Genomic DNA, 21496 nt, shown 5'->3' with positions numbered 1-21496 from the left:
CAGATGAGGAAACTGAAGTTCTGGTAAGACACAGCAAATCAGTGGCACGATCAATATCAAAACCAGGTCTGACTTCAGGAACTAGGCTTTAGCCCCCTCAATCTCTTAGCTTATATATGCTACATTTGATCATGGGGGATGGGGGAGGAAGAAGACACCTAGACACCATGCAGTGGGAGAAAAGGACTAAAAGAAGCATCCCCACATACTCCAGAAATGAGAAATTATGAATGTAATTTTGAATTATGAATGTAATACGAATTGTGAATGTAATAATGTGAGAATGGGACTGAGGAAGGATAGAGGAAGAGGAACAGAGTGGCCTCAGGGGATGGTACATGTAAGGGGGATGGATGCTGGCTGACATTGGGAGAGATCGAAGAGAGATGTAGAATGGAAGACACAGAATTCATGCAAAGATTGGGAAAAGGACAGGGGAAGGAGTGAGATGAACAGGGGGGTAACCAGTTCTATCACCTCCAAGGAGACTCAAGGTTCAGGAATGGAAATGGGGAGATCCAAGTCCTGCTCTTCAGATCTTACTGAGGGGAAGCCTGGGGTGTCTAAGAGGCAGCAGGGGTGAAACTATGGCTGAAAGACAGAAAGTAAGGGACACCTACCAAGGGAGGAGAGCAACAGCGGCTGGGGAGCTGTCCCTGGTCCTGACTGAGCCCTGACCATCAAGATTTAGTCAGGTAGCACAAAGGTGGGAAGCTCCAGGTGTGAAGACAGCTTGAGGCCCTGCATTCCTCTTCCTCAGGGGCCTGCCATGCTTCCTCCTACACATGCTCAGCTCCACTTTCTATACCTTTCCTCAACCTTGTGCAAGTGTGGCCTCCATAACCCCATACAAGAAACTTATCCTGGGACTTAAAACCACTCTCCATTTCTTCCCTCCTAGTTGGACCCCACCCCACCTCACTTGCAGCTGAAAGCCCCAAGTCCTCTACCTGGGAAACCTTCCAGTCCCATCAGAAGTGAAAGTTCCTCCGAGCAGCCTTCCCACTGGTCCCATTCTCCCAGCTAAACATGGTAGCTATGGACTAGATCAGCCCTTGTTCAGACAGAACAAAGCAAGGCAGAGCTAGAGGGCTAGTACTCAGCAGTGCTGATTAAATAAATATATGCATGCATGAATGCTGGGACTAATTTAATGGGTGGCAGTGGGCCGTGGGGAGGTTGCTGATACTACTGCAGGCCCACCCCAACCCAAGAGCAACGGCAGTATTATGTATGGCTCCAACCTAGGAGGCTTGGCTACAGCAGAGCGCTTCCACTCTAGGAGCTAGAAGTTGGCCCCCCAACTCCCTAATAAGGCCTGGATCCAAACATCCTCCCATCCTTCCCCAGGCCTTTGCCCAGTTAGGTGGTGGTGGCAGAAAAAAGGAGGCAGAGACAGCAATGCAGTGAAGATCCAGGTTTACTCTTTGGGAATCAGGAGGGGTGAGGAGGAGGTGTGGGTGGGACGGGGGCGCCTCTCAGTAGTCAGCTGTATAATCTGTGCCATGTAGCCCCCGGCACAGCAGTGTGAATTCTTTCACCATCTCCTTCACCCGCCTCTTGTTCACTCGCTCACTGAAGGGAAAGGACAGCAGGTTAGTACCGTCCACCACCACCACCCTCTCCTCTGGACCAGAGCCCAGGTGCCGCCGGCTCTGCTCACCGAAGGATCTGCTGGCTGAAGGTGTCCTTCTGTTCAGGGCTGAGGCGGGCGGAGGGAAAACCAGGTGGCTGTAGTGCCTCCTTGATCCACATGCTCAGGAGGCTGAAGCAGTGTTTGTTCAGAGCAAATAGGATGTCGGCAAAGCAGTCCATGAGGCTGCGGGAGGCCTGGCCCCCAATGGCCTGAGGGAGATGGGTTCTCAGCACACCAGGGCCTTGCCCCTTTTGCAGCAAGGGTGCCTAGCCATGCGCCACCCACTCCCAGACAGTTTCTCAGCCAAGCTGCACATGGTAAGTGCTGTTTTCTGAGAGCCAGCTGATCCTCACAGCAACCCTAACAACTGTCAGCCATTTAACTGCTGAAGAAACAGAGTCAGCTTAGGGAACCAAAGGCTCAAGCTTCCCAGAGGGCAGCTGCCTCAGGAGTGAGGGCCACTCCACCCCCATCAAAGCCCCATCAAACACCGGCTGCATCTCACCTCCAGCACTGCTACGAGCAGCACACGGCCATCCTCCTGTACCACTTTCCCCACAGGTTCTACTTCCCCACACCGAGGCAGCAGCTCTGTCTACGGAGGATGGAGAGGACTGTCAGCCTCAGCTCTTTCCCCACTCTCCCTGGGGACAAGACTTGCACACCATACCCCTACACTCTGGACCCCGGGGCAGGACTGCGAATAGGGGCTGGGGTGCGGGGGGAGGGGGGGATCAGGACTCAGCATGGGACTCACAAAGAAGCCACAGGAGGCCTTGACAGTAGGTGCCTCAGGGAACTTGAGGGCCAGCACAGCTGTAGGAGAGGCAGAGGCAGATCAGGCGGGGCTTAAGGATCCTCCTAAGGGGGACCCAGGCCCTCCTACCCACCTGGCCCCACTTACCACACTGGAACACAGCTTTGACATCCAATCGTTCACACAGGAACAGATCTGGCTTCCGCTTCAGAGCCTGCAGGAGGTGGAGCTGGTAAGCCCAGCCCCAACCAGCTCCAAGGACCATCCCCCCTCCCCACCACTCACCTGCCACCCCAGGCCCCAACTTCACGCACCATAGGTACAGGCTGCCAAAATCAGCCACCCAGCCATCTCTGGGGGACCCAAACCACCCCACAGTTCAGTCAGGAAGGGAACAGCCAGGGGATGCTACGTACATGTATGTGTACATGAATGCACAGGTGTGTGTGAGAGGTTAAGGGGGTGGTCACAATACAGAAAGCTTGGGTCCCAAGTCACTCCCTAAGCAAACGCTTTTATTTTCCCCTCCGTCAAGGCCAGACCTCCTGCAGGCTCCAGGTAGCCAGCAGTGACTGCTTTGATTCAGAGGCAGTCAAAGCCCCCTGGATTTGTTAACAGGACAGCAGAAAGAAGAGATGGCAGCTGGATGTGGAGCCCAGTCCAACAGCCCCCACGTCCCACCTGCATTCCTCAGACACCCTCCAGCTTAGGAGGAGGAAAAGTAGGGTCGGAGCCTTGGAGCCATGGCCCCACCATTCAGCCGGGATACCCTGAGTCCAGGCCCTTCTCAGCCACACCCAGCTCAGGAGTCAGTGCTGCCATGTGGGGGGAATGAGTACAAGGGGCAGAAAGCCCACCCCAAGTGGTACTAGGACACGACTGGCACATCCTCAGGTCACAGGAGATGCTCTGCACAGCTCCAGCAGTTATCAAACACGGCTGCTCCCCACCAGCCCCCCAACACATACCATGTAGACCCCCAACCCTCCAGCCCCTCACATACCTTCCACTCCCGTTCATGTACAAGCACCCCCACACTCACCCTCTCTGGAAACACCCTACTTACCCTCAAACACACCTCTATCACATCCCTTACACATACTTTCTCACATTTGCAACACACCCTGCTACCTATTCACATCCCTCAAACACCCCACATTCCCCAGTCATGTCCACATGCCCACACTTTCAAGCTACCCAGTCCTCTAGCACATGTACCCTCCTAACACACCCATCCACACACACACAAGCGCCCTCACCCCCAAGGACGCACCCTCAGTTACCCATACACATGTCTATCGAGGCCCAGAACACACTCCCTATTCCCCCCTCCTCCTCCGCCCCACCCCCCCACCATACTGTAAGTTCCAAGAGAGTAAGAACTATGCCTGTTTTTGTTTACCATTATACCCTCAGCACCTGGCAGAGCACCAGACATGTATCACACACTAAGTATTTGTGGACTGATTAAGCGAAGGAACACATCATTTACCCCAACCCACAGGATCCCCACCATGGTCCCCACACTAGCCCCATGTCCCCACAGCTCACCACATGTATCTTCCACAACACACATTCCCTGTATGTCAGACATATCGACACCACAACATACACTCCTTCCCCCAAATACGCACTCTCACAACCCCACACACACACCTCCAACACATGACACTGCTTCAAAACCCATCAATGCCTAATGCACACCAACATACAACATGCATCAGTGCACGTGCCCACACTTCAACTACACATTTTTCCCGACACAACACACATACTACTTACAGCAGCTATGTGATTTGTTTCCAAACCAAACTAAACTGAAAACATACGAATAAGGTCCAACCCACTTACACATGCACCAAACACAAACACATCCCAACGCAGCCTCACAGTGGAGCCAGCACCCTGCCTCCCAACAGCAGTACAACCTGAAGCCCAACTCCAGGCTCCACCCCAGCACATTCACCTTTGGCCCCTCCCTTCGGAGCTCCTCCCAGCCACCTCTCCAGAGCAGGTGGGGGGGTGGGGGCACTGAGGCAGGCAGTTCCCCGGCAGGAGCACGGGACAATGAACCCCAGGCCCTTCAACTCCGATCTCACCCCTGAACTTCAAGGGCACCCCAGCTACGAAGGAGCTGCCGGGCACAATTACTCCCCCTCCCCCGCCCAGGCCAGCCCAGCTCCCTCCCTTTGGGATCGCCTCTCCCTGGTCTTGGTGGAAGAATGAGCTAGTTGAGGCAAAGGGGCACTAAAGGAGGATGTTGGGTTGTCAACTTCCACGGAAACAGATGAAGAAACTCTATTCAACTGAACAGAAAAAAAATTTGTCAACAGAAAGCTAAAAATAGGCTTAAATTGAATTTCAACATAAGAGAAAGAGAAAGAGAGAGAACAGAACGTGAATGAATAAAACTAAAACACACCTGTGCCAGGAGTTGCATAAATGAATCAACAATATCAGGATGATCCCTGGGCCCTAAAATATAATAAAGATGGAACTTAAGAAAAAATTATACAAACAGCAACTCAACCTCATATAGTTATGTGGGACTGAGAGCCTGCAGGGAGACAGCGTGGGGGCACATGAGCAGCAGGAAGCAAGATAAAGAAACAAAACATACAAAAACCATGAACTGGGAGAAGCCCAACAGAAAGAGACGGCAAAGTGAAGGACGGGCCTGCCCCAGCTCCCTCCCAGGGGTCCTTCCACCTACTCCCCACTCCTCCTCAGGCCAGTCCCCCCAGTGAGCCTTTGGTGCTGAAGCAATGTTGGACTCCACAGAGCTGAAGAAACAACCCCCACTCTTGCTGCGGCCTCTGGCTGGCTGGGGTGGCCCTACACTGCCTCCTAGCACATTTCCCCAACACTAGCCATCAAAGAGGAGGGCAGGGATGGTGAGAGGTTAGTCCTTGGTAACTCCCTTGGGGGCCTGGCTGAAGGCCCTGGAAAGGCCAGGGTATCAGGGCCTGAGCAGGTGCCCCCTCACTTCCATGGCCTTAGGGCTCCTGGTCTAGCCAAGGGAAGGACTCCCTGGGGTCCACTTAAACCAGAGGACTCCTCCTTGATTAGGGCAGAGTCCAATATGCTGTGGGGATGGCTGGGCAAGCCACCAGCGGGGCCTCAGGGAAGAAACTGTATCATGAGGCCAAAAATGAGAGCCCCACCCAGCAAAGCCCCTCCACATGGATACCGACTGAGCAGAGAGCCAGGCTCAGGGCTGAAAACCAGCTCCCACCATCTGGACACACAGAGAAAGAGGGAAACCAGTCAACATGTCACCCCATGGTGCAGTGGGAGGGCAGAGGCTGAGAACGGAATGGCAAGACCAGGACAGCATAACAGGTAAGGGGGCCGTCCTGTCCTGCAAGACAACCAGCAAGCCCAGCAAGTATGATTGATTTTGGACACTACTCTGCCTCCAGTTCTGTTGACACCTGTGGCAAGGACAAGGCATGTGTCTAGAGCTCCTGGGCTGTTCCCCTTTCAGGAGGAGGCGCTGCACAAACATCTGCCTGATACACCACTAAGGAGCCGTGTGATCTTGTGCAAGCCACAAATGCCCAGTTTCCCCAACTGTAAAGTAGATAATTATCTCTTCCGTGCTTCCTTTTCCAGGCTATGAGGAGCCACTGATAAAACCCATCTCTTTCACATCTGAGCCCTGATTTACTCAAGTCCTGGAGAGTGAGGCCCATGCCCTATGCCAGGGTCCCCCTACAGACAGCATGTTTGACATTCGGCAGCCACCCTGCTAGTGGCTGGCCCCAGATAGTGAGGAAGAAAGGTTCTGAGGGCAGGGAGACCTTACCCTCCTTTCTTCAATAGTGTCTGATACCTACTCTATGCTGGCCTTGTTCTGGGCACTGAGGATGCAGAGAGAAGAGGCTTGACCCTGCCCTTGAGGGGCTTAGTCTAGGGAGAGAGACACACACATGAAAGCTGATTATTGAGTATGATTGGTACTATATCAGCAGTGTGTACATGATGCAATTTCAGCATAAAGTCAGAAGCACCTAGTTCTGCCCCAGAGAAGCTTCTAGGACTGATGCATAAGTAAGGCATGGAGGAGTAAGAGCTCACCCAGTAAAGGGCACAGGGCATTCCAGTTAGAGGATCAAATGGGACATCAAAGGGAGAGGTCGGTGTGGCTAGACTGCTGGTGTCTCAGGGACACTGGCAGAAGACACTGAGGAGTATGCAGGAGCTGCACCATGTGGGTGGGAGCAGGGTGAGAACCTGAGGCAATGGACAGCCAACGAAAGGGTTTCCGGCCAGAGAGGGAAAATACTCAGATGTGTGTTTTCTAAAGAACATTACAACTGCAGGATGCAGAATGGACTGCAGGGAAGGGCAGATGTCAGGAAAACCAGTTAGAGGACTATTGGGGCAACCCGGACACTGAGGTGTGGTCATGGAGGGAGGGGAGAGAGGTGGGCAGTCTGCGGGATAATCAGGAGTCAGGACCACCTAGATTTGCCCCTGACTGGATGCAAGAAGTGGGAGAGGTGGAGTTAAGGATTTAAGGGTGACCACACTTGGTTTCTGGCTCCAGTTTCTGCTCGCTTTGCACCTACCCATGGGCCACTGGAGCAGAGGCCAGCATCATGGGACCACATAATGATGACATCAGCAGAGAGCACTCTGGCTCCAGCTGAAACCCCTGGTAAGCCTCAAACCTGCAACCACAAATCCAGACAAGACTCATGAGACTGGTGGAGCAGCGCTGTTTCTTTTCCAAGTTAGAAGCCTGGGTTAGACAGCAGGGGAAGCCTAGAGCCCCCTGCTCCCAGCACTCTCAGGCAGAGGGCCACAGAGAACGGGGAGCTGGGACCACAGTCAAAAGCTTTGGGCCTAAAAAGGAATAAGCCCCGATGCAGGGAAAGGAACCAGAACTCCCTGAGTACTTCATGTGCAAAAACCCCAAGCCAGGGGACCAAGAGACACTGCTTTCATACCTATAACAATCCTATCAAGTACATGAAATTTCTATTTCACAGACATGGAAACAAAGGCTCCGCAAAGGTAAGTGACTTGCCCAAGGTCACACAACTAGTTGGTGGTGATGAGCTTAGAATCTAGGTCTATCTGACTCCAAAGCCCATGCTCTTTCCACTTTTCATTATATCCCAAAGAAAAGGAGCCAGCCTAGTGTCCCAAGTCCCTCAGAGCTCTGGCCCCATCTCCCCCCACATCAAGACTGGCCCTAAGTCCAGCAGGCCAGTAGAAGACATCATTCACTCTCTTATCCACTTCAACCTACGGTGTCACTACTTGGAGGGTGACAGTTGTGCTGTGCTTGATCCCCCAAGTTTCCCACCAAGTCCCATGTGCAACTCAGGGGACAGAGGAGAACAGAGTGGGCAGCTTTGGCTCCCCAATCGGGGAAGCAGAGGCAGTGGCAGTGGTGGCAGTGGCGGCAACAGCAGGGACCCTGGTCAGGACCTACCTTGTTGGAAGAGAGTGAGTGTGATGGAGGTGACGAGCAGGAAGAGGGCCTCGATTGGGGGAAAGTGGGCAGGTTCATGAGCAAAGATGTGGACCAGCTACAACAAAGCAGGGAATGCTGGTCAGCTGAGGCCCTGTCTCACCAAGAACTGGCCAGCATCCCTAGAATGCAGGTCAGGATCCCTGCCAGGACAGCCATCCACCCCACTCTACCCACCACCCCATCCCTGGGTCAGACCTCTAACTAGGATGAAATTTAAAACACTGCTGCCTCAATCAGAAGGCCCACCTGTCGAGTGAGGTCAAGAGCAGAGGCCTGGGGGATGGTGCTGTACATCCGACCCAGCATCTCACACAGCTGTGGCACCATGGGGGCAAAGTCATCCAGCAGTGTCTTAACAGACTTCTCAAAGATAGCGCACACCGCCTTGGGAAAGAAGCAAAGGGGCCCAGGAAATAGACAACAGTATTATGATCATCAAACCTGCCAAGAGACTAGATCTCAATTATTCCAACCCCTAAAAAGAAGTATAATTATGTGATGTGATAGGGATTCTAATTATCATACAATGGCAATCATATTATAATCCATAAATGTGTCAAATCAACATGCTGTACACCTTAAATTTATACAATGTTAACCGTCAAATATATTTCGTTTAAAAAAAAAAGAAAAAAGGAAGAAAGCAAAGGGGTCCTGGTTAGCAGGTCACAATCACCCAGAACACAACTGAGGCTCTGCACAGAGGAGGCCTAAGGTGGGACCCTTACCTATAAGGCCTGGCCTGGCCCTGCGAATCAAGAGACGTAAACAAGCCTGACCCTCACCCTGAAAGGCAGCAGGCCAAAAGGCCTTCTCAGAGGAGCACGGGATGGAACTTTGTAACTCAAGTCTTGCTACTTACATCTCCACCATTTCCTCTCAGAGAGCAGCAATAGTAAGAAAATCCTGAATTGAAAACGGACCAAAGGCAGGTCTCTGATTACAAGGTGGATCCCTGACTGTCACTCAGCCCCAACATCATAGTTCTTTGGTCAAGGACTTCCTGTGATATTGGAAAGTTCTGAATGTCTTCCCAAAACATTCCTTGTGTCTGTGAGGCAGGATTCACCTCCTTTATTTTCTCCAGACCACTGTAAGCCAAGATGGGGCAGCAACACCTTCATCCTGCTCCGTATCTAAGCAAAGTCACGATGGGGGCAGAGAGCAAGGATTGAGGCTCACCTCCACCACTTGGGCATCATTCAGCCATTTGCTCAGCACCTTCTGGATAAGCTGGAAGACCTGCTGCAACACCACAACCACCTGAAGACACAGAAGAAGTGAGGTGCCCCACCACCACTCTCACCCACCCCAGAAGGACCCGGTAGTACAAAGTTGGCCAGAAGTTCAAACCTATTACTCCAGACTGCACGTTGAGGACTCAATGGATGGGACCTTGGGGGAAGGAGTGGTGTGTTGAATCCCCCATGAATAAAGAGGATATCCTGAATTCTAGGGATCATTTTAGAGGAAGCCTCAAAGTGCAAACCAGGGATATAATGAAGGCTTCAGAAGATTATTAAAACTTTGTAACTTTTAAGAAAAATCACTCTCTATCCATTTCTGCTCAGAAAAATCCTTTCAGTATCAAAAGCCTATGGGTTAGCCCCTGAAGTGGAGATGCTGTCTCACTCAAACAGGCTTAGGGTGCAGAGCCCCAAGGGATGCACAGATATGGCAACTTACGGAGGAGCAGAGAGCAGACTGAGGTCCTGGGAGGTAAGGGAAGGCAGGACAATGACTACCACGGAAGGAGAAGGGGCTCTGTAGGAGGACGCTAGCCCAACTTTGGTCTAGAGCCAAAAGGGCAACTGAAACTAAGGTGGAGAGCTGAAGAGAGAAGCTAGGATACTGTGGCTCCCTTTCCTCCAGGAGAAACCCTGGGAACAATAATCCAAGCAGTGTCTCCCATTTATACAAAATTTTACTCAAGACCACATATGCTACCCAGCATCATTCTATTGAGATAAGCAAGCCAGGTAGTCTGATGTTCATAGTTTTGAATGGGAAGCTGAGCCTTGTTCCAGATCAAACAGCTTGTAAGTGGTCACCCCAACCCCCTGTGCCTGAGCTTATCACAGTACTTATCACACTGCTTTGTGACAATCTGTTTATGTATGTTTCCTCTAGACTGGGAGCAAGTCGAAGGCAAGAACTATTACACGTGGAGCATGTAAGCATCCCCAGTGCCCACAGGGGATGGTGAGTAGCCAAGTAGAAGACCCCCCGGAACTGGGGGTCAAACAGGAACCCATAATTACATCATTTATGGGGTTGAAGGATAATGTCAATGTCTCCCATGAGATGGAGGAACCACAATGACATCACCCTGGTTGGGCTGGGGACAAAGACAAATATCACCCACAGGGTTGGAAGACACAATGATATCACTCCCTACAGAATGAGGCACAATGATAAGGTCATTCACAGGGTCAACACACCAAATGCATCATGCCCCATGGGGCCAAGGGAACCATGACAATATTATCCATAAAGTTGGGGAGTAACAATGATATTCCCACAGGGTGTGTGGTAGTGTGTGTGTGTGTGTGTGTGTTGGGGGTGGAGGGCAATGGCAACATCACCCACGGGGTTGGGTCCCTGTGGCACTGGCAGCTTCCGGAGCTCAGGGCCTTCATGTTCATCCTCATGATGACTGACATCCAGCGTGGTGAAGAGGTTGGAGAGAAGCCCCAAGATGTGGACAATGGCCAGTTTGTTGGAAGGATTAGGCTATGGGGAGAATCAAACCAAGCTCTGGATCTCCGAGGCCCAGCTTGGCCCCCGGACCCCAGCCCTGACTGTCAACTCCAACCCCACTCCCCAACAGCCATAGCCCACACAAAGGGCAACCCACCCCCGCCTTCTGGCCACACACACACACACACACACACCAGCTCACTCACTATCTCCTCTGCCAGCTTCTCCAGCTGCTGGATATAGGGTGAGATAAGGGAGTGCAGGTTCTTAAGGATCTCCTCCACCTGCAGGGCTGACAGCAGGAAGCCCAGTGCCTGCATCAGCCACATGCACTGGCTTGTCTGTGGGGCAGAACATGGAAAGTCAATCCTGGATACATCTGGATGTGGGTAGGAAGAATAAACCTCTTGGGGAAGCTTCCAAGAACAGAGAATAAAAGACAAGGGGTAGGAAAAGGCAGAAGAGGATTTCTGCAGATTCCCATAATATCCCTAGATAACTCCACCCCTAGAAACTTCTGGGCTCACCTTGTGGATCTGTTTCATCAACACATCCTGGAGATAAACAGAAGGAATTTGGTATCAGCACAGTGCAGTGTGCCCTGAGACCCAGCCCAACCCTAGCCCACGCATACCTGGGAGACAGCCACAATGTTAGCAGCATAGGGTGGCAGGTCATACTTGCATTCTCGGCAGATCTTCTTGAGGGTGGACACTGAAGAGACAGAGAGCTCAGGATTGCCTAGGGCATGCAGTACGAGGGGCAGAACACTGTTGATCATGACGGGGTGGTCAGCCAGCCATTCAGACAGAGCTCCTGGGGGAAGAAGGGAGAGGGGAGGATATCTGAGGCAGGCCAGGCTGGCTTTGTACCATGTCCCTGAGAGGCAGGCAGAGCTTCTGGCAGATCAAATTACAGCCCTAGAGCTGAATAGGCAAATATGCATGCACATGCTCAAACAGGAGCCTTATAGCTGAGAAGCAGGAAGAAGTTACTCAGAAGAGGTCTAGCACTGCTGTTCCATTGACAGCAAACTAGCTTCACTGAATTGCAGCTCAGAACACTGTAGGAAGGACCCCTAGATGTGCCAGGACAGCCAGTTGGCTGCAATGCTGATTGTGTGTGTGGGCATGTGTGTCTCTCCCATTTTGGACAGGAACCAGCAGGCCAACTATAGCTGGGGATGGGGTGCCTGTGGCTCTGGAAATGTGCTCATGGGTGTGTGCCAGGTCTCACCAATGGTGAACATGACAGTATCCGCCAGCTGCACGTTGCTGATGCTGATCCGTGGAATGAGGCCAATGAGCCCAGGCACCACATCAGAATAATTGACATCGATGGTCTCTGCGATGGATTGGAAGCCATAGAGCAGGGCCTCTGTGTGCTGAGGAAAGAGGGTGCCACTGGCTTGGCTGAGGAGGAGGGTGTGACAGTTCTGGGAGGGCTGAGGGAATCAGGCTTGGGAGGTACCTGCCAGGAGTAGGGCTCCTCTGAGCTGGTGAGCAAACGGCCCAGCTTGTCATAGAGGTTGCTGAGCAGCTCGGCCCCCAGCATCTCATACACATACATGAGCGTATCTGAGATGTCCACCCTAAGAAGTAGACGAAGACCTTATACACTGCCCGGATCCTGCTCCCAAGCCCAGGAGCCCACCCCAGCTCCCTCACAACTGCAAAAGTGCCTAGAGAATAGAGAAAGGAGCCTCAGGATTCAAGAGGCCTGGTCTTGGGCTCCTCCCCTCATTGCCTTCATTATTTCAGGACTCTATTTAGAGGTAGGATTGGCCTGCTACCATCACCTGTAAATTCGGAACTGCTCCTTCTCATCTGAGGACCAGAATCCATATTCCTCATCAGAAGGAAACTGGGCCTTGTGCAGAAGCACATCCACCAGCTGGAAGTAGACCGGCCGGTACACCTGCTGGTACACAGCCTGCTTCTCTGCCTCAAAGGACAGAATGTCATCCTGAGAGAGCCAGGGAAGAAAGTTAGCCACCTCAGCACCAGGCCCAGAAGCCCATGATCTACCTTCTGTCATTACAGCCCAATTCTACTAGAGGTCACATAGACACACCTGCAACGTGTACCAGAAGGTGAGGGTCAGGGAACTGGTGGTCTCATTGACAGGATAGTGGCCAGGGATGCCGGTGCAGAACATAATCATGTTGACAAGGGCCAGGAAGCTCTGCCAGTGCTCCACTTGGTCCAGCAAGGCCCTTGGAAGGAGGAGGTATAGTAAGGTCATTCCCCCTCCCCCAACAGGGCTCCAAAACCACACCTCTGAGAGGGCCCTGCTATCCCACCCCCAGCTGCCCAACTGCTCACCGGGAGTGGTTCTCGCCCAGGGCCACAGCAATGCGACAGATGCCATGGGAGGTCTCCATGTCCCCATTCTGCACTGCCTGTCGCAGTTGATCTTGCAATCCCAGCACCAGCGGGATGAGTTTGAGGAGTGTGTTCACATACCTGGAGGCATGAGGTAAGGAGACCCATCAGAGCTGTCTACCCATCCCCCACCAGCTTTGAGAGAAAGGCACATTCTCCCCGTCTTCCATCAAAGCTCACTCCCCACAACAAACCCAAAGCAAAAAAGAGGTCAGGGCCTACATCGTAGCTTTGATGCTGCCCATGTTGAGAAGAACCTTCTGTCAGAGACTTCCAGGAGAACTCTGAGAAGGAAGTGTGAGGTCAGTGTTACAGGTTAAATTGTGTCCTTTAATTGGACTTACAGTTGGTGCTGGCATGAGTTAAGACTTCTGGGGAAGTTGGGATGAGATGCACGTATTTTGCATGTGGGAAGGACATATTTTAGAGGGGCCAAGGGGCAGCCTATTATGGGCTGAGTTGTATCCACCAAGAAGATGTGTTGAAGTCCTAATCTCCAATACCTCAGAATGTAATCTTATTTCAAAACAGTGTCATTGCAGATGAGATCACAGAGTAGGGGGGGAGCTCTACTACAGTACAATGGATGTCCTTATAAGACAACCATGTGAAGACAGAGGCTCATAGGGAGAATGACATGTGATGACAAAGGCAGAGATTGGAGTCATGCAACTTAAAGCCAAGGACCACCACAGATTGCCAGCAAACAAACAGAAGCTAGGAAGAGGTGAGGAAGGATTCTCCTCCGGGTTTTTAGAGGAAACCGACACCTTGATTTTGGACCCCCAGCCTCTGCAACTATGAGACAATAGATTTCTGTTGTTTAAAGCTGCCCAGTGTGAGGTACTTTATTACAGCCCCTCCAGAAAACTAATATAGACAGTGTTACGGGAGACTGAACAGGATGAGTGACAGAGGAGTTAATACAGACTCAGGAGCCCTGATAAAGACTTCGGAAGGCACCGACAGCATCAGTCCCCACCTTCCATTCCACTCCCTACCACCAGATCCTAATTCCTATGTACTCTGGTGGCAGTATGAAGGGACAGCAATAGATGATGAACTAGGAGATAGCTAAGAGGAAAAATGGACAGGACTTGATGACTGATTGAATATGACAATGGGGAAGAGTCAAGGACAACTCTCACGTTATTGACTAAACAACTAAGTAGATGGTGGAGCTATTTACTGAGGCCAGGAGGGGTGGGTAGAGGGGAATAGTAATAAATTTAATGGGAGGCCAGAAGGCGATAAGTTCAGTGTTAGACATGTTGAATCAGAGGTACCTGGTGAGATATGCAAACAGAAGTGTCCAGAGAGTTGGATATAAAAACCTGAAGCCCAAGGGAGAAGTTAGAGCAAGAGACATAGTCATCAGCAAACAGCCGGTAACTGAAGCTATGGGAGTAGATGAGCATTGCCCAGGAAGAAAGAGGTGAATGAGAGAAAAGAAGGTGCAAGTCAGAGTCCTGAAGCACAATGATCCTTAAAGGGGAGCAGGGGACACACAGTATACAAAGGAGACTGAGAATGCTAGCTCTATCTCACTGGACCCCTCCCCAGCAGCCTGCTGTGGAGATCAGACTAATCGCATGAAGTGATACTCTCAGAGGGAATCAGATGCTTGAGACCCCTCTGCTACCAATCATAGTGTCACCATAGCCATCTATGGAGAGGTAGGAGGTTGAAAGTCCAGAGGAGTTCTATTTGCATTTGCCCTAAGCAGGCTGCTAGGCCCGTAGTCTCATAACCTCAGGGGTAAGATGAAAACAAGGGGCCACCAGCCCAGATGTCAGCTTTCTCCAAATCCTCATTCTGGTTGGACAAGGTATCCATACCAGGATACTCCCAACCCAGAGACAGCCCTAGAGGGCTCTGCCTGGAAACAGCTGGGATAGCTTCAGTCTCATGACCCTGACACAGGCTGCACCACCAGACAATGGGCACCTTCAGGCCAGACTCTGGCACAGAGAGCAGGGACAGGGCCAAAGTCATGGCGTGCGAGCTTACCAGCAGCTGAGATGGGGGCAGGAGATAGCGCCCTGTCCCCAAAGCGTCCCCACCAAGGCTCCCTCACACCTGCCAAAGTTCATGTACACAGCAGGTACTCAATCTTCACTGAGTTCTTAATTGGTCACATTTGAGCTGCATAATAGGCTAAGTCACAGACAAGTCCAGAAGGGCTCAGAGTATAACTCAAGGTCATATAGCAACTTTGAGACAAATTCCAGGCTGAGGTAGCCTCTTCTGCTGCAGGACTGCTCTTTCAGAGCCCTACCTGAATTTTCCCCAAAGGATCTATGCAAATCTCAGCCCATATCTCAAATTCTAACTGATGGGAGCCCCCAAGAACTTGTCTAATTCACCTTCTCTCCTCCCCCAGCCCCCAGTGAAAGCTTTTCCAGGACTAAAAACGTATTTCAGGAAAAAGAAAATTGAGGGAGAGAGAGTCAGGCAAGCAGCAGCAGCTGTGGAAGAGTGGGAAAGAGGGTACCTGAGTGCAAGCTCAGCCAAGGGGACAGCCAATATTAGGACACCTGGGGAAGGCAGTGGCTGGATAACCCAAGAGGCAAAACCACAGGTGACTTTCTCAAGCCAAAGTCTAGGAAGCTAGACTAGACAGAGCAAGACCCAAACTCTGACACTAGGCTGGTGCAGCACCCCGGTGGGGGAAACCCTTGTTTAGATTTCCCACCACCTGGGCACCTATTCCTGAGAACTATGCACACAGAAGAGCAGGTCTGAGGCTTCCAGAGGTTTCTAGGTTTGGGAGAGGGAGATAGAGAGGATGTCTTTAAGCCCATGGCTGAGACTGGGTTCAAGAGGCCTAGTTCTGTTGGTCAGCTCAAGCTGCCGGGGCAGGGCTGCTGGGACTTGCTGGCTGCCACTCACACTGAGCTCAGCCCAGACCTGCAATTAGAGCTCAGGGAGGAGAGCTGAGAAAATGGGGAGAGTTGCTAAGCAACCATGGGGGCTGCAGCCAATGGGCGCTCAGGAGGCTGTGGGTTCCCTCACTGGCTCCTTGTTCGCTCATTCGTTCAGAAGAGAAGAGGCATCAATTACCTGCCAAAGCCCTCGAGACCGGCTGGGCGGGTAAACCTGGGTGTATCCAAGGACACCCCACATCACCCATGCACTGGCCCTGGCCAATTCCCTTTAGCTACCAACTGTCTGAGTGCAGCCGGCACTCGAGCTTCAAGCTGCCAAGAAAGGCTAGTCCTGGGACTTGATACCCACCTTGAGTTGGAAAACCTGGGAAACCATGGGAAAGAAACACTAACTGCAGATGCAAAACAATACCAAATACTAACAACTGCCTTTTATGGGGCGTGCAAGAACCAGGCTAAACCTTTCATAGACATTTTCTTCTTTAATCCTATTAATATCAAAATATTCTTTATAGAATACCAGGGGCAGACCCTGTGCACATTGTCCTATTTAAGCCTTTACAACCCTCTCCGGTTAATATGATCACACCCATTTTACTGATGAGGAAACTGAGGCTTAAAAGCGACTTATCCAAGGTATCGGACCTAGTAAACAGACCATCTGGGATTCAAACTCAGACGTGACTAATGCCAAGGCTAGAGCCATTAACCACTCTATGATGCCATCTCTTTCAATGTTTTTCCCCTCCAAGTCTGCTAAGGGTTTCTAAAGCCCTACCTCTGAAGTGTTAGTGTCTCCAGTCTTGCCATGGCCAATCCAACTTATACCAAACATCTCATTATGGCATTTTCTCTACTTGAAATCCTTTAATATCTTTACATCATCCTCAGGATGAAGACCAAAATCTTAAGCCTGGCTGACAAAGGTCTTACATAATCTGGGCCCAGACCTCCCACAACTGGTCCTTAAATCCTGCTGTTTAATCACCACCACTCACCAGGCTTTCTCAACACCCTTTCTTTGCTAAGGCTCTTTAAAGCACACTTCCTCTGGGAAGCCTTTCACAGTCCTAAGACCAGGTTAAATGCCTCCTCTGGGCTCTTACAGTCCCCCCACCATTTTCTCTATCATAGCGTTCATCTTGTTGACCACACTTGCCCCTCCATGTGTCTGTTAGACTGTGAGCTCCTGGCTTGCTGAAGTCAACCCATTCATCTTTATGCACCTGGTGCTCAGCACAGGGCCCAAGACACAAAGAGGCACGCAACAAACATTTGCTGCACAAACACCTCACTACACTCACCTTCCTTCAAGTCCTTAAAGGTACTATGGTGCTGTGCACCAGGGGCCTTTGCCCCTGCTATAGTTCCTGAAGCCTGGAGCGCTCCCTCTTCCCCTGAACTCCCCCACCCTGCTCCCACCTCTCAGGCAACTCCTACTTTTCATCTGTTCAAAAAACACCGAATGCGACCAAATGCTGCCAGGCACAATGTGACAAAATAAAATGATTCAGTGTCTGTCCTCACAGAGCTGAGAGACCAATGAGGAGACATACATTAATTTATGATGAAACTGTGTTACAGGCTAAGAAGGAAAAACACTAGAAGCTCTGAGATACAATAATAGAGTAGACCAAACTTAGTCTTAAAAATCATTGAGGGCTTTCCTAAGATAATGAAATTTCAGTTGAGGTAGAGATGATGTGCCAAGTACCTGTGATGGTTCAGAAGCCAGAAGGAGCATGGAACATTCAAGCAACTGAAAAGACTGTATGAGAGTGGAGAAAGGAGCATGACATGAGAAGAGGTTAGAGATGCCATTCTGTGCAGCACCTTGTGGATCACGTTAAGGATTCTGAACTTTATCCTAAGAGCTGCGAAAAGCCACTGAAGGGTTCTGAGCAGAAAGGACAAGTTGGATCCTCCTTTTCAAAAGATCACTCTAGCTGCTTGGTGGACAATACGGGTACAGGAGTAAAAACCAGGGGACTAGTGAAAAATCTCTGCAATCATTTGGGGAGAGAGATGATGACAGCTCGGACTAGGGTGGTGGCAGTGGAGATGGGAAAAATAGATTTGCAGTATGGTCAGGAGCAGAACAGCCAGGACATGGTGACTGATTGGTTGAGAGAAAGAGAAGAAAGAGTCAAATATTTTAACTGAATAATCTGTTGGATGGTTAGTTGTGTCTCCCTCTCTGAACCATAAGGACAAGGACCATGTCTTGTTTGCCTCCTTGTGTATCTCCAGCATAGGACCAGGTATGCAGTAGGCACTCAATTCGTGTTTATTGAACAGATAGATGGAAGGCCAATCAAACTGTTCTTTTCTGGGAAGATGGGGACCAGCTCACCTCTGGGCATCGGGCTGTGAAATGGCATTGACAATGGCCTCCACACTGCTGTCGAAGAGCTCCGAGTCCTGCAGAGCAGCAAAGGCAGCCTGAATAAGCGCCTCACAGTCCTGCAGTGGCACCTCCAGCTGCACCCAGCTGGAAAAGCACTTGAGCACCTTCTGACGCACACAGCTGGGTGAGCTGGGCTGCTGTAGCAGCTGCTCTAGCAACGGGAAGACAGCCCCGCACTCCACTGCCAGGCTGGCCCGCACCAGGCCTTTGCGATACTGGGGCAGGCGGCTCGTCTGGAACTCCTCAGGCAGCACTGTCAGCAGCTCTAGTAGGGCCAGGCAGCGGCCCTGACCATCCACCGGTGAGTCCTCAGCCTGGAAGAGCCGTACCATATCTGCCACAGCACATGGCCAAGCATCAGGCATCATGCTGAGAGCCAGGGAGGCCAGGGCCACGCACAGCCGAGTCAGCACGATCTTGGAGCCACTAGCAAAGTGGGTGATCTGGGTGAAGAGCTGTGCCTTTAGACTTTCATACTGGTCAGTGGGAATGTCACTCCAGTAGCGAGAGATCTTGATGTGCAGGGCACTGGCCCCAAAGTACTGGATCTCAGGCACCTTGTCGGGCTGCAGTAGCTGCCAGCTGAAGTGCCAGGCCTGTGGGGACACCTGGGCCTGCATCAGCCACTTCTGAGCCAGGTTCTTGTTCTCAATGTTGGGATCGTAGTAGAGCTGGTGCAGCGCCTGCAGGACAGCACAGGACTGAGCAGGTGTTGGCCACTCTGGATCCTGTCAGAGCCCAGAACTTGGTCTTGCAAATTTGCTCTCTCTCTTTCTGACTGAGGGGCTGAGCAGGTAGAGCTCACTGTTTCCTGAGCCGAGGATCCTACTGATACCCGGAGAGCCTGAACTCTGCCCATGCTCTACCATGTTGTCATTATAGCCAAACATTAGGGGTTCAGAAAGTGAACCTCCACAGGAAAGCAGAAAGAGGCTGAGCTCCCCAAAGGGGAGGCATTTGAGGTAAAGGACAAGGCCCAGGTTGAAGGAATGGCTCCACAGGGATAAAGCTAAGCCTGAGAAGAGCATGGAACAGCCTGAAGGGCCCTGACCCTCCCAGGCACAGCTGGTCCCATCAATTCCAAAGGTTCTATTCAGCTACCCCAGGATCATCCCTCGGTCACTCCAGATGCTGGCACCAAAGCCATTGTGAAATCTGAGCACGACTAAGGCTTTGCCAGGCAGCCTTAGGCCAGAGGCATACTGGAGGGGAGGGTGAGAACACCCCCCAGAGAGCGCATGTGAGGGTCCAAAAAGCTGGTCAAGAAGTCTTGGCTGGCAGCCCTGGCAAATGCCTTGCCTGGAGCTCTCAACTCGCCAAATCCCCAGGGTCCCAATTCCACAGAGACTTCACACAGTAAGAAAACAGTGGTTTGTCTCCCTGGTTGCACATGGAAGAGTGTGCCACCATGCCAACAGCACCCAGCCCCAGGGGGTGGAAGAGTGAGGTCAGGACTCTGACCCCCTAAGCAAGCTCCATCCAAGTAGACTTAGCCCTATTTGTACCTCTGACAGCAGCTTATATTTACAGTCCCTTGTTTGGCTCCTCAGGGATGCTGAATTCAGCAGGCAAAGAAGCAGTAGGGATAGATTTTCACCATTTGGTATGGCAAAAGGGGCTCAAAAATAACAAATGAATATCTGCAACCATTCCTTGCTTTCCATCTCCCCATTCAACCCAGCAGGGAGGCATTTCTGCATCCCAGGCCTCAGGGGCAGAACCCAGAAAAGAACCAGAGAAGCAGTTCAAAAAAGATGGGCTGGGCAGTGGGAGAGCCTGGGAAGACCATGGCAGGAAGCTATGTGGACAGGTGAGCAGAGAAGGATCCTGAGGCTGCCAGCAGGACCGGATCCCTAGATCCATTACCAAAGAGAGGGGGTTAGCCCTTCCTGCCTGCTCGGGACTCGTCTGGCCTCCATCCAATACAAGAAGGATCCTTCCCTAAGAAAGAGTGAACACATAACCCAGACTGTTTCAGTTCCAGGTTATTTTCTGAGCCCCTGGGTCACAAAACAGGTCCAGCATGGCTCAGCATCGGTATGGTTCCCGAGGGCTGAGCTGTAGGTCTCCTGGATTCCTGGTTTCTTACTGCACTGCTTATGCAGTACCCACGGAGCTGGAGAATAGCCAATCCGGCCGGAGGTCTAGGCTATCAGCACCCTGAAGGGACCAGCCCAAGACCCTAGACTATCCAAAGAGAACCCATGTCTAAGGAAAGCCAAAAATAGCCCATTAGGACACCATAACACTGCTGTCCACGCCTGCCCAGAGAGACAGCAAATGCCAGGTGCTCTGGGGGCACCATCCCAGCAGGCACCCAGCCCAGGCCTGGGCTCTGGCATTAATGTCAGTCCCCAGAACTTCTGCTCTGTCACCGGTATGCCCACCCCCGGGCCCTCATACCTTCTCCACGTTCTCCACAGTGAAGTCCAAGGCTGGTGCTGCTCCAGCCCCTGCAGCCCCAGGCTGCTCCTCCCGCCGCTCCATCTTTGCTCCCTCCCCAGCAGGGAGGTGGACCCTGACCTGTCTCCTGCCCCAGCCCCTTGGCTGCTGGCCCCGTGCTAGACCCCAGCTTGGGTGCCCAGGGAGCGGTGGGGTGACAAGGGGCCCAGGGCGGGCATGGCTGCCGAGGCCTCCCCACCTCGGATGGGGATGGGGGGCTTGCCAGAGGCCAAAAGGAGTGCTCTTAGGAGGAGACCAACTGAGGGGGACTCTGAGGAGGGAGCCGTCAGTGAAGAGTTCACAGGCGGGGGTCCTGGTGGTAGATCACGGCTCTGTCCCCAGACTCTCTGAGGAGGGAGTCACAGGGAAGGCAGGCCCGTGGGGGAAACCGAGCCCCTGGCCCGTGAGAGGTCACAGGGTCGATGGCCTGTACCCACAACACCCTGGTCTGAGTGCGCTCTCGGGTCCTACGAGGAGGTCACGGGGTGGGGGGTGACGAGGGAGAGAGCCCTTCGCGGGTTACGGAGGCGTCCGACGAGGCGCAGGGGTGCAGCTTCGCGAGTCTGGGGCGAAGAGTCCGTAGAGTTGAGGGGCTGTGGCAGATCCCCTCCGGCCGGCCTGGCCCGCTCTCTTCTCACCGCCCGGCTCCGGCCCCGCTACTGCCGCTGCCGCCGCCCCAGTGACTGACAGACGAGCCGGCCCGGCCGGGACGGGGCGGGGACCTCAGCGAGGCGCGGGCTGCCCCGAGCGCCTGTCCCCGGCACCGCCGACTCCGGCGCCGCCCTGCCCCCGCG

At 52.3% G+C, this 21496-nt stretch overlaps 1 protein-coding gene across 2 annotated transcripts; it reads right to left on the bottom strand.

Annotated features, from left to right (window-relative positions):
* Positions 1-1402: 1402 nt before the first annotated feature.
* Positions 1403-21396, bottom strand: IPO13 (importin 13). 2 transcript variants are annotated; one of them, XM_030324658.1, is made up of 20 exons: positions 20664-21396; positions 18207-18943; positions 12906-13046; positions 12655-12796; positions 12380-12546; positions 12052-12172; positions 11818-11965; positions 11216-11397; positions 11109-11135; positions 10776-10922; positions 10471-10614; positions 9064-9144; positions 8128-8265; positions 7840-7936; positions 4816-4868; positions 2541-2607; positions 2394-2452; positions 2142-2231; positions 1664-1845; positions 1403-1575 (listed from the first exon to the last, which is right to left on the bottom strand). In XM_030324658.1, the coding sequence occupies exons 1-20, from the start codon at positions 20745-20747 to the stop codon at positions 1479-1481; spliced, it is 2904 nt and encodes a 967-aa protein (XP_030180518.1). In that variant the 5' UTR covers positions 20748-21396; the 3' UTR covers positions 1403-1478. The 2 variants fall into 2 exon arrangements, with proteins under 2 accessions (XP_030180518.1, XP_030180519.1); XM_030324659.1 differs by having other exon boundaries at positions 10788-10922; positions 20664-21395.
* Between the last annotated feature and the right edge of the window lie 100 nt (positions 21397-21496).

The sequence above is a fragment of the Lynx canadensis genome, chromosome C1, assembly GCF_007474595.2.
Source record: "Lynx canadensis isolate LIC74 chromosome C1, mLynCan4.pri.v2, whole genome shotgun sequence".
In the NCBI taxonomy this organism is placed as follows: domain Eukaryota; kingdom Metazoa; phylum Chordata; class Mammalia; order Carnivora; family Felidae; genus Lynx; species Lynx canadensis.
Note: the sequence above shows the minus strand (reverse complement) of the source record. Positions and strands in the feature narration are given on the sequence as shown.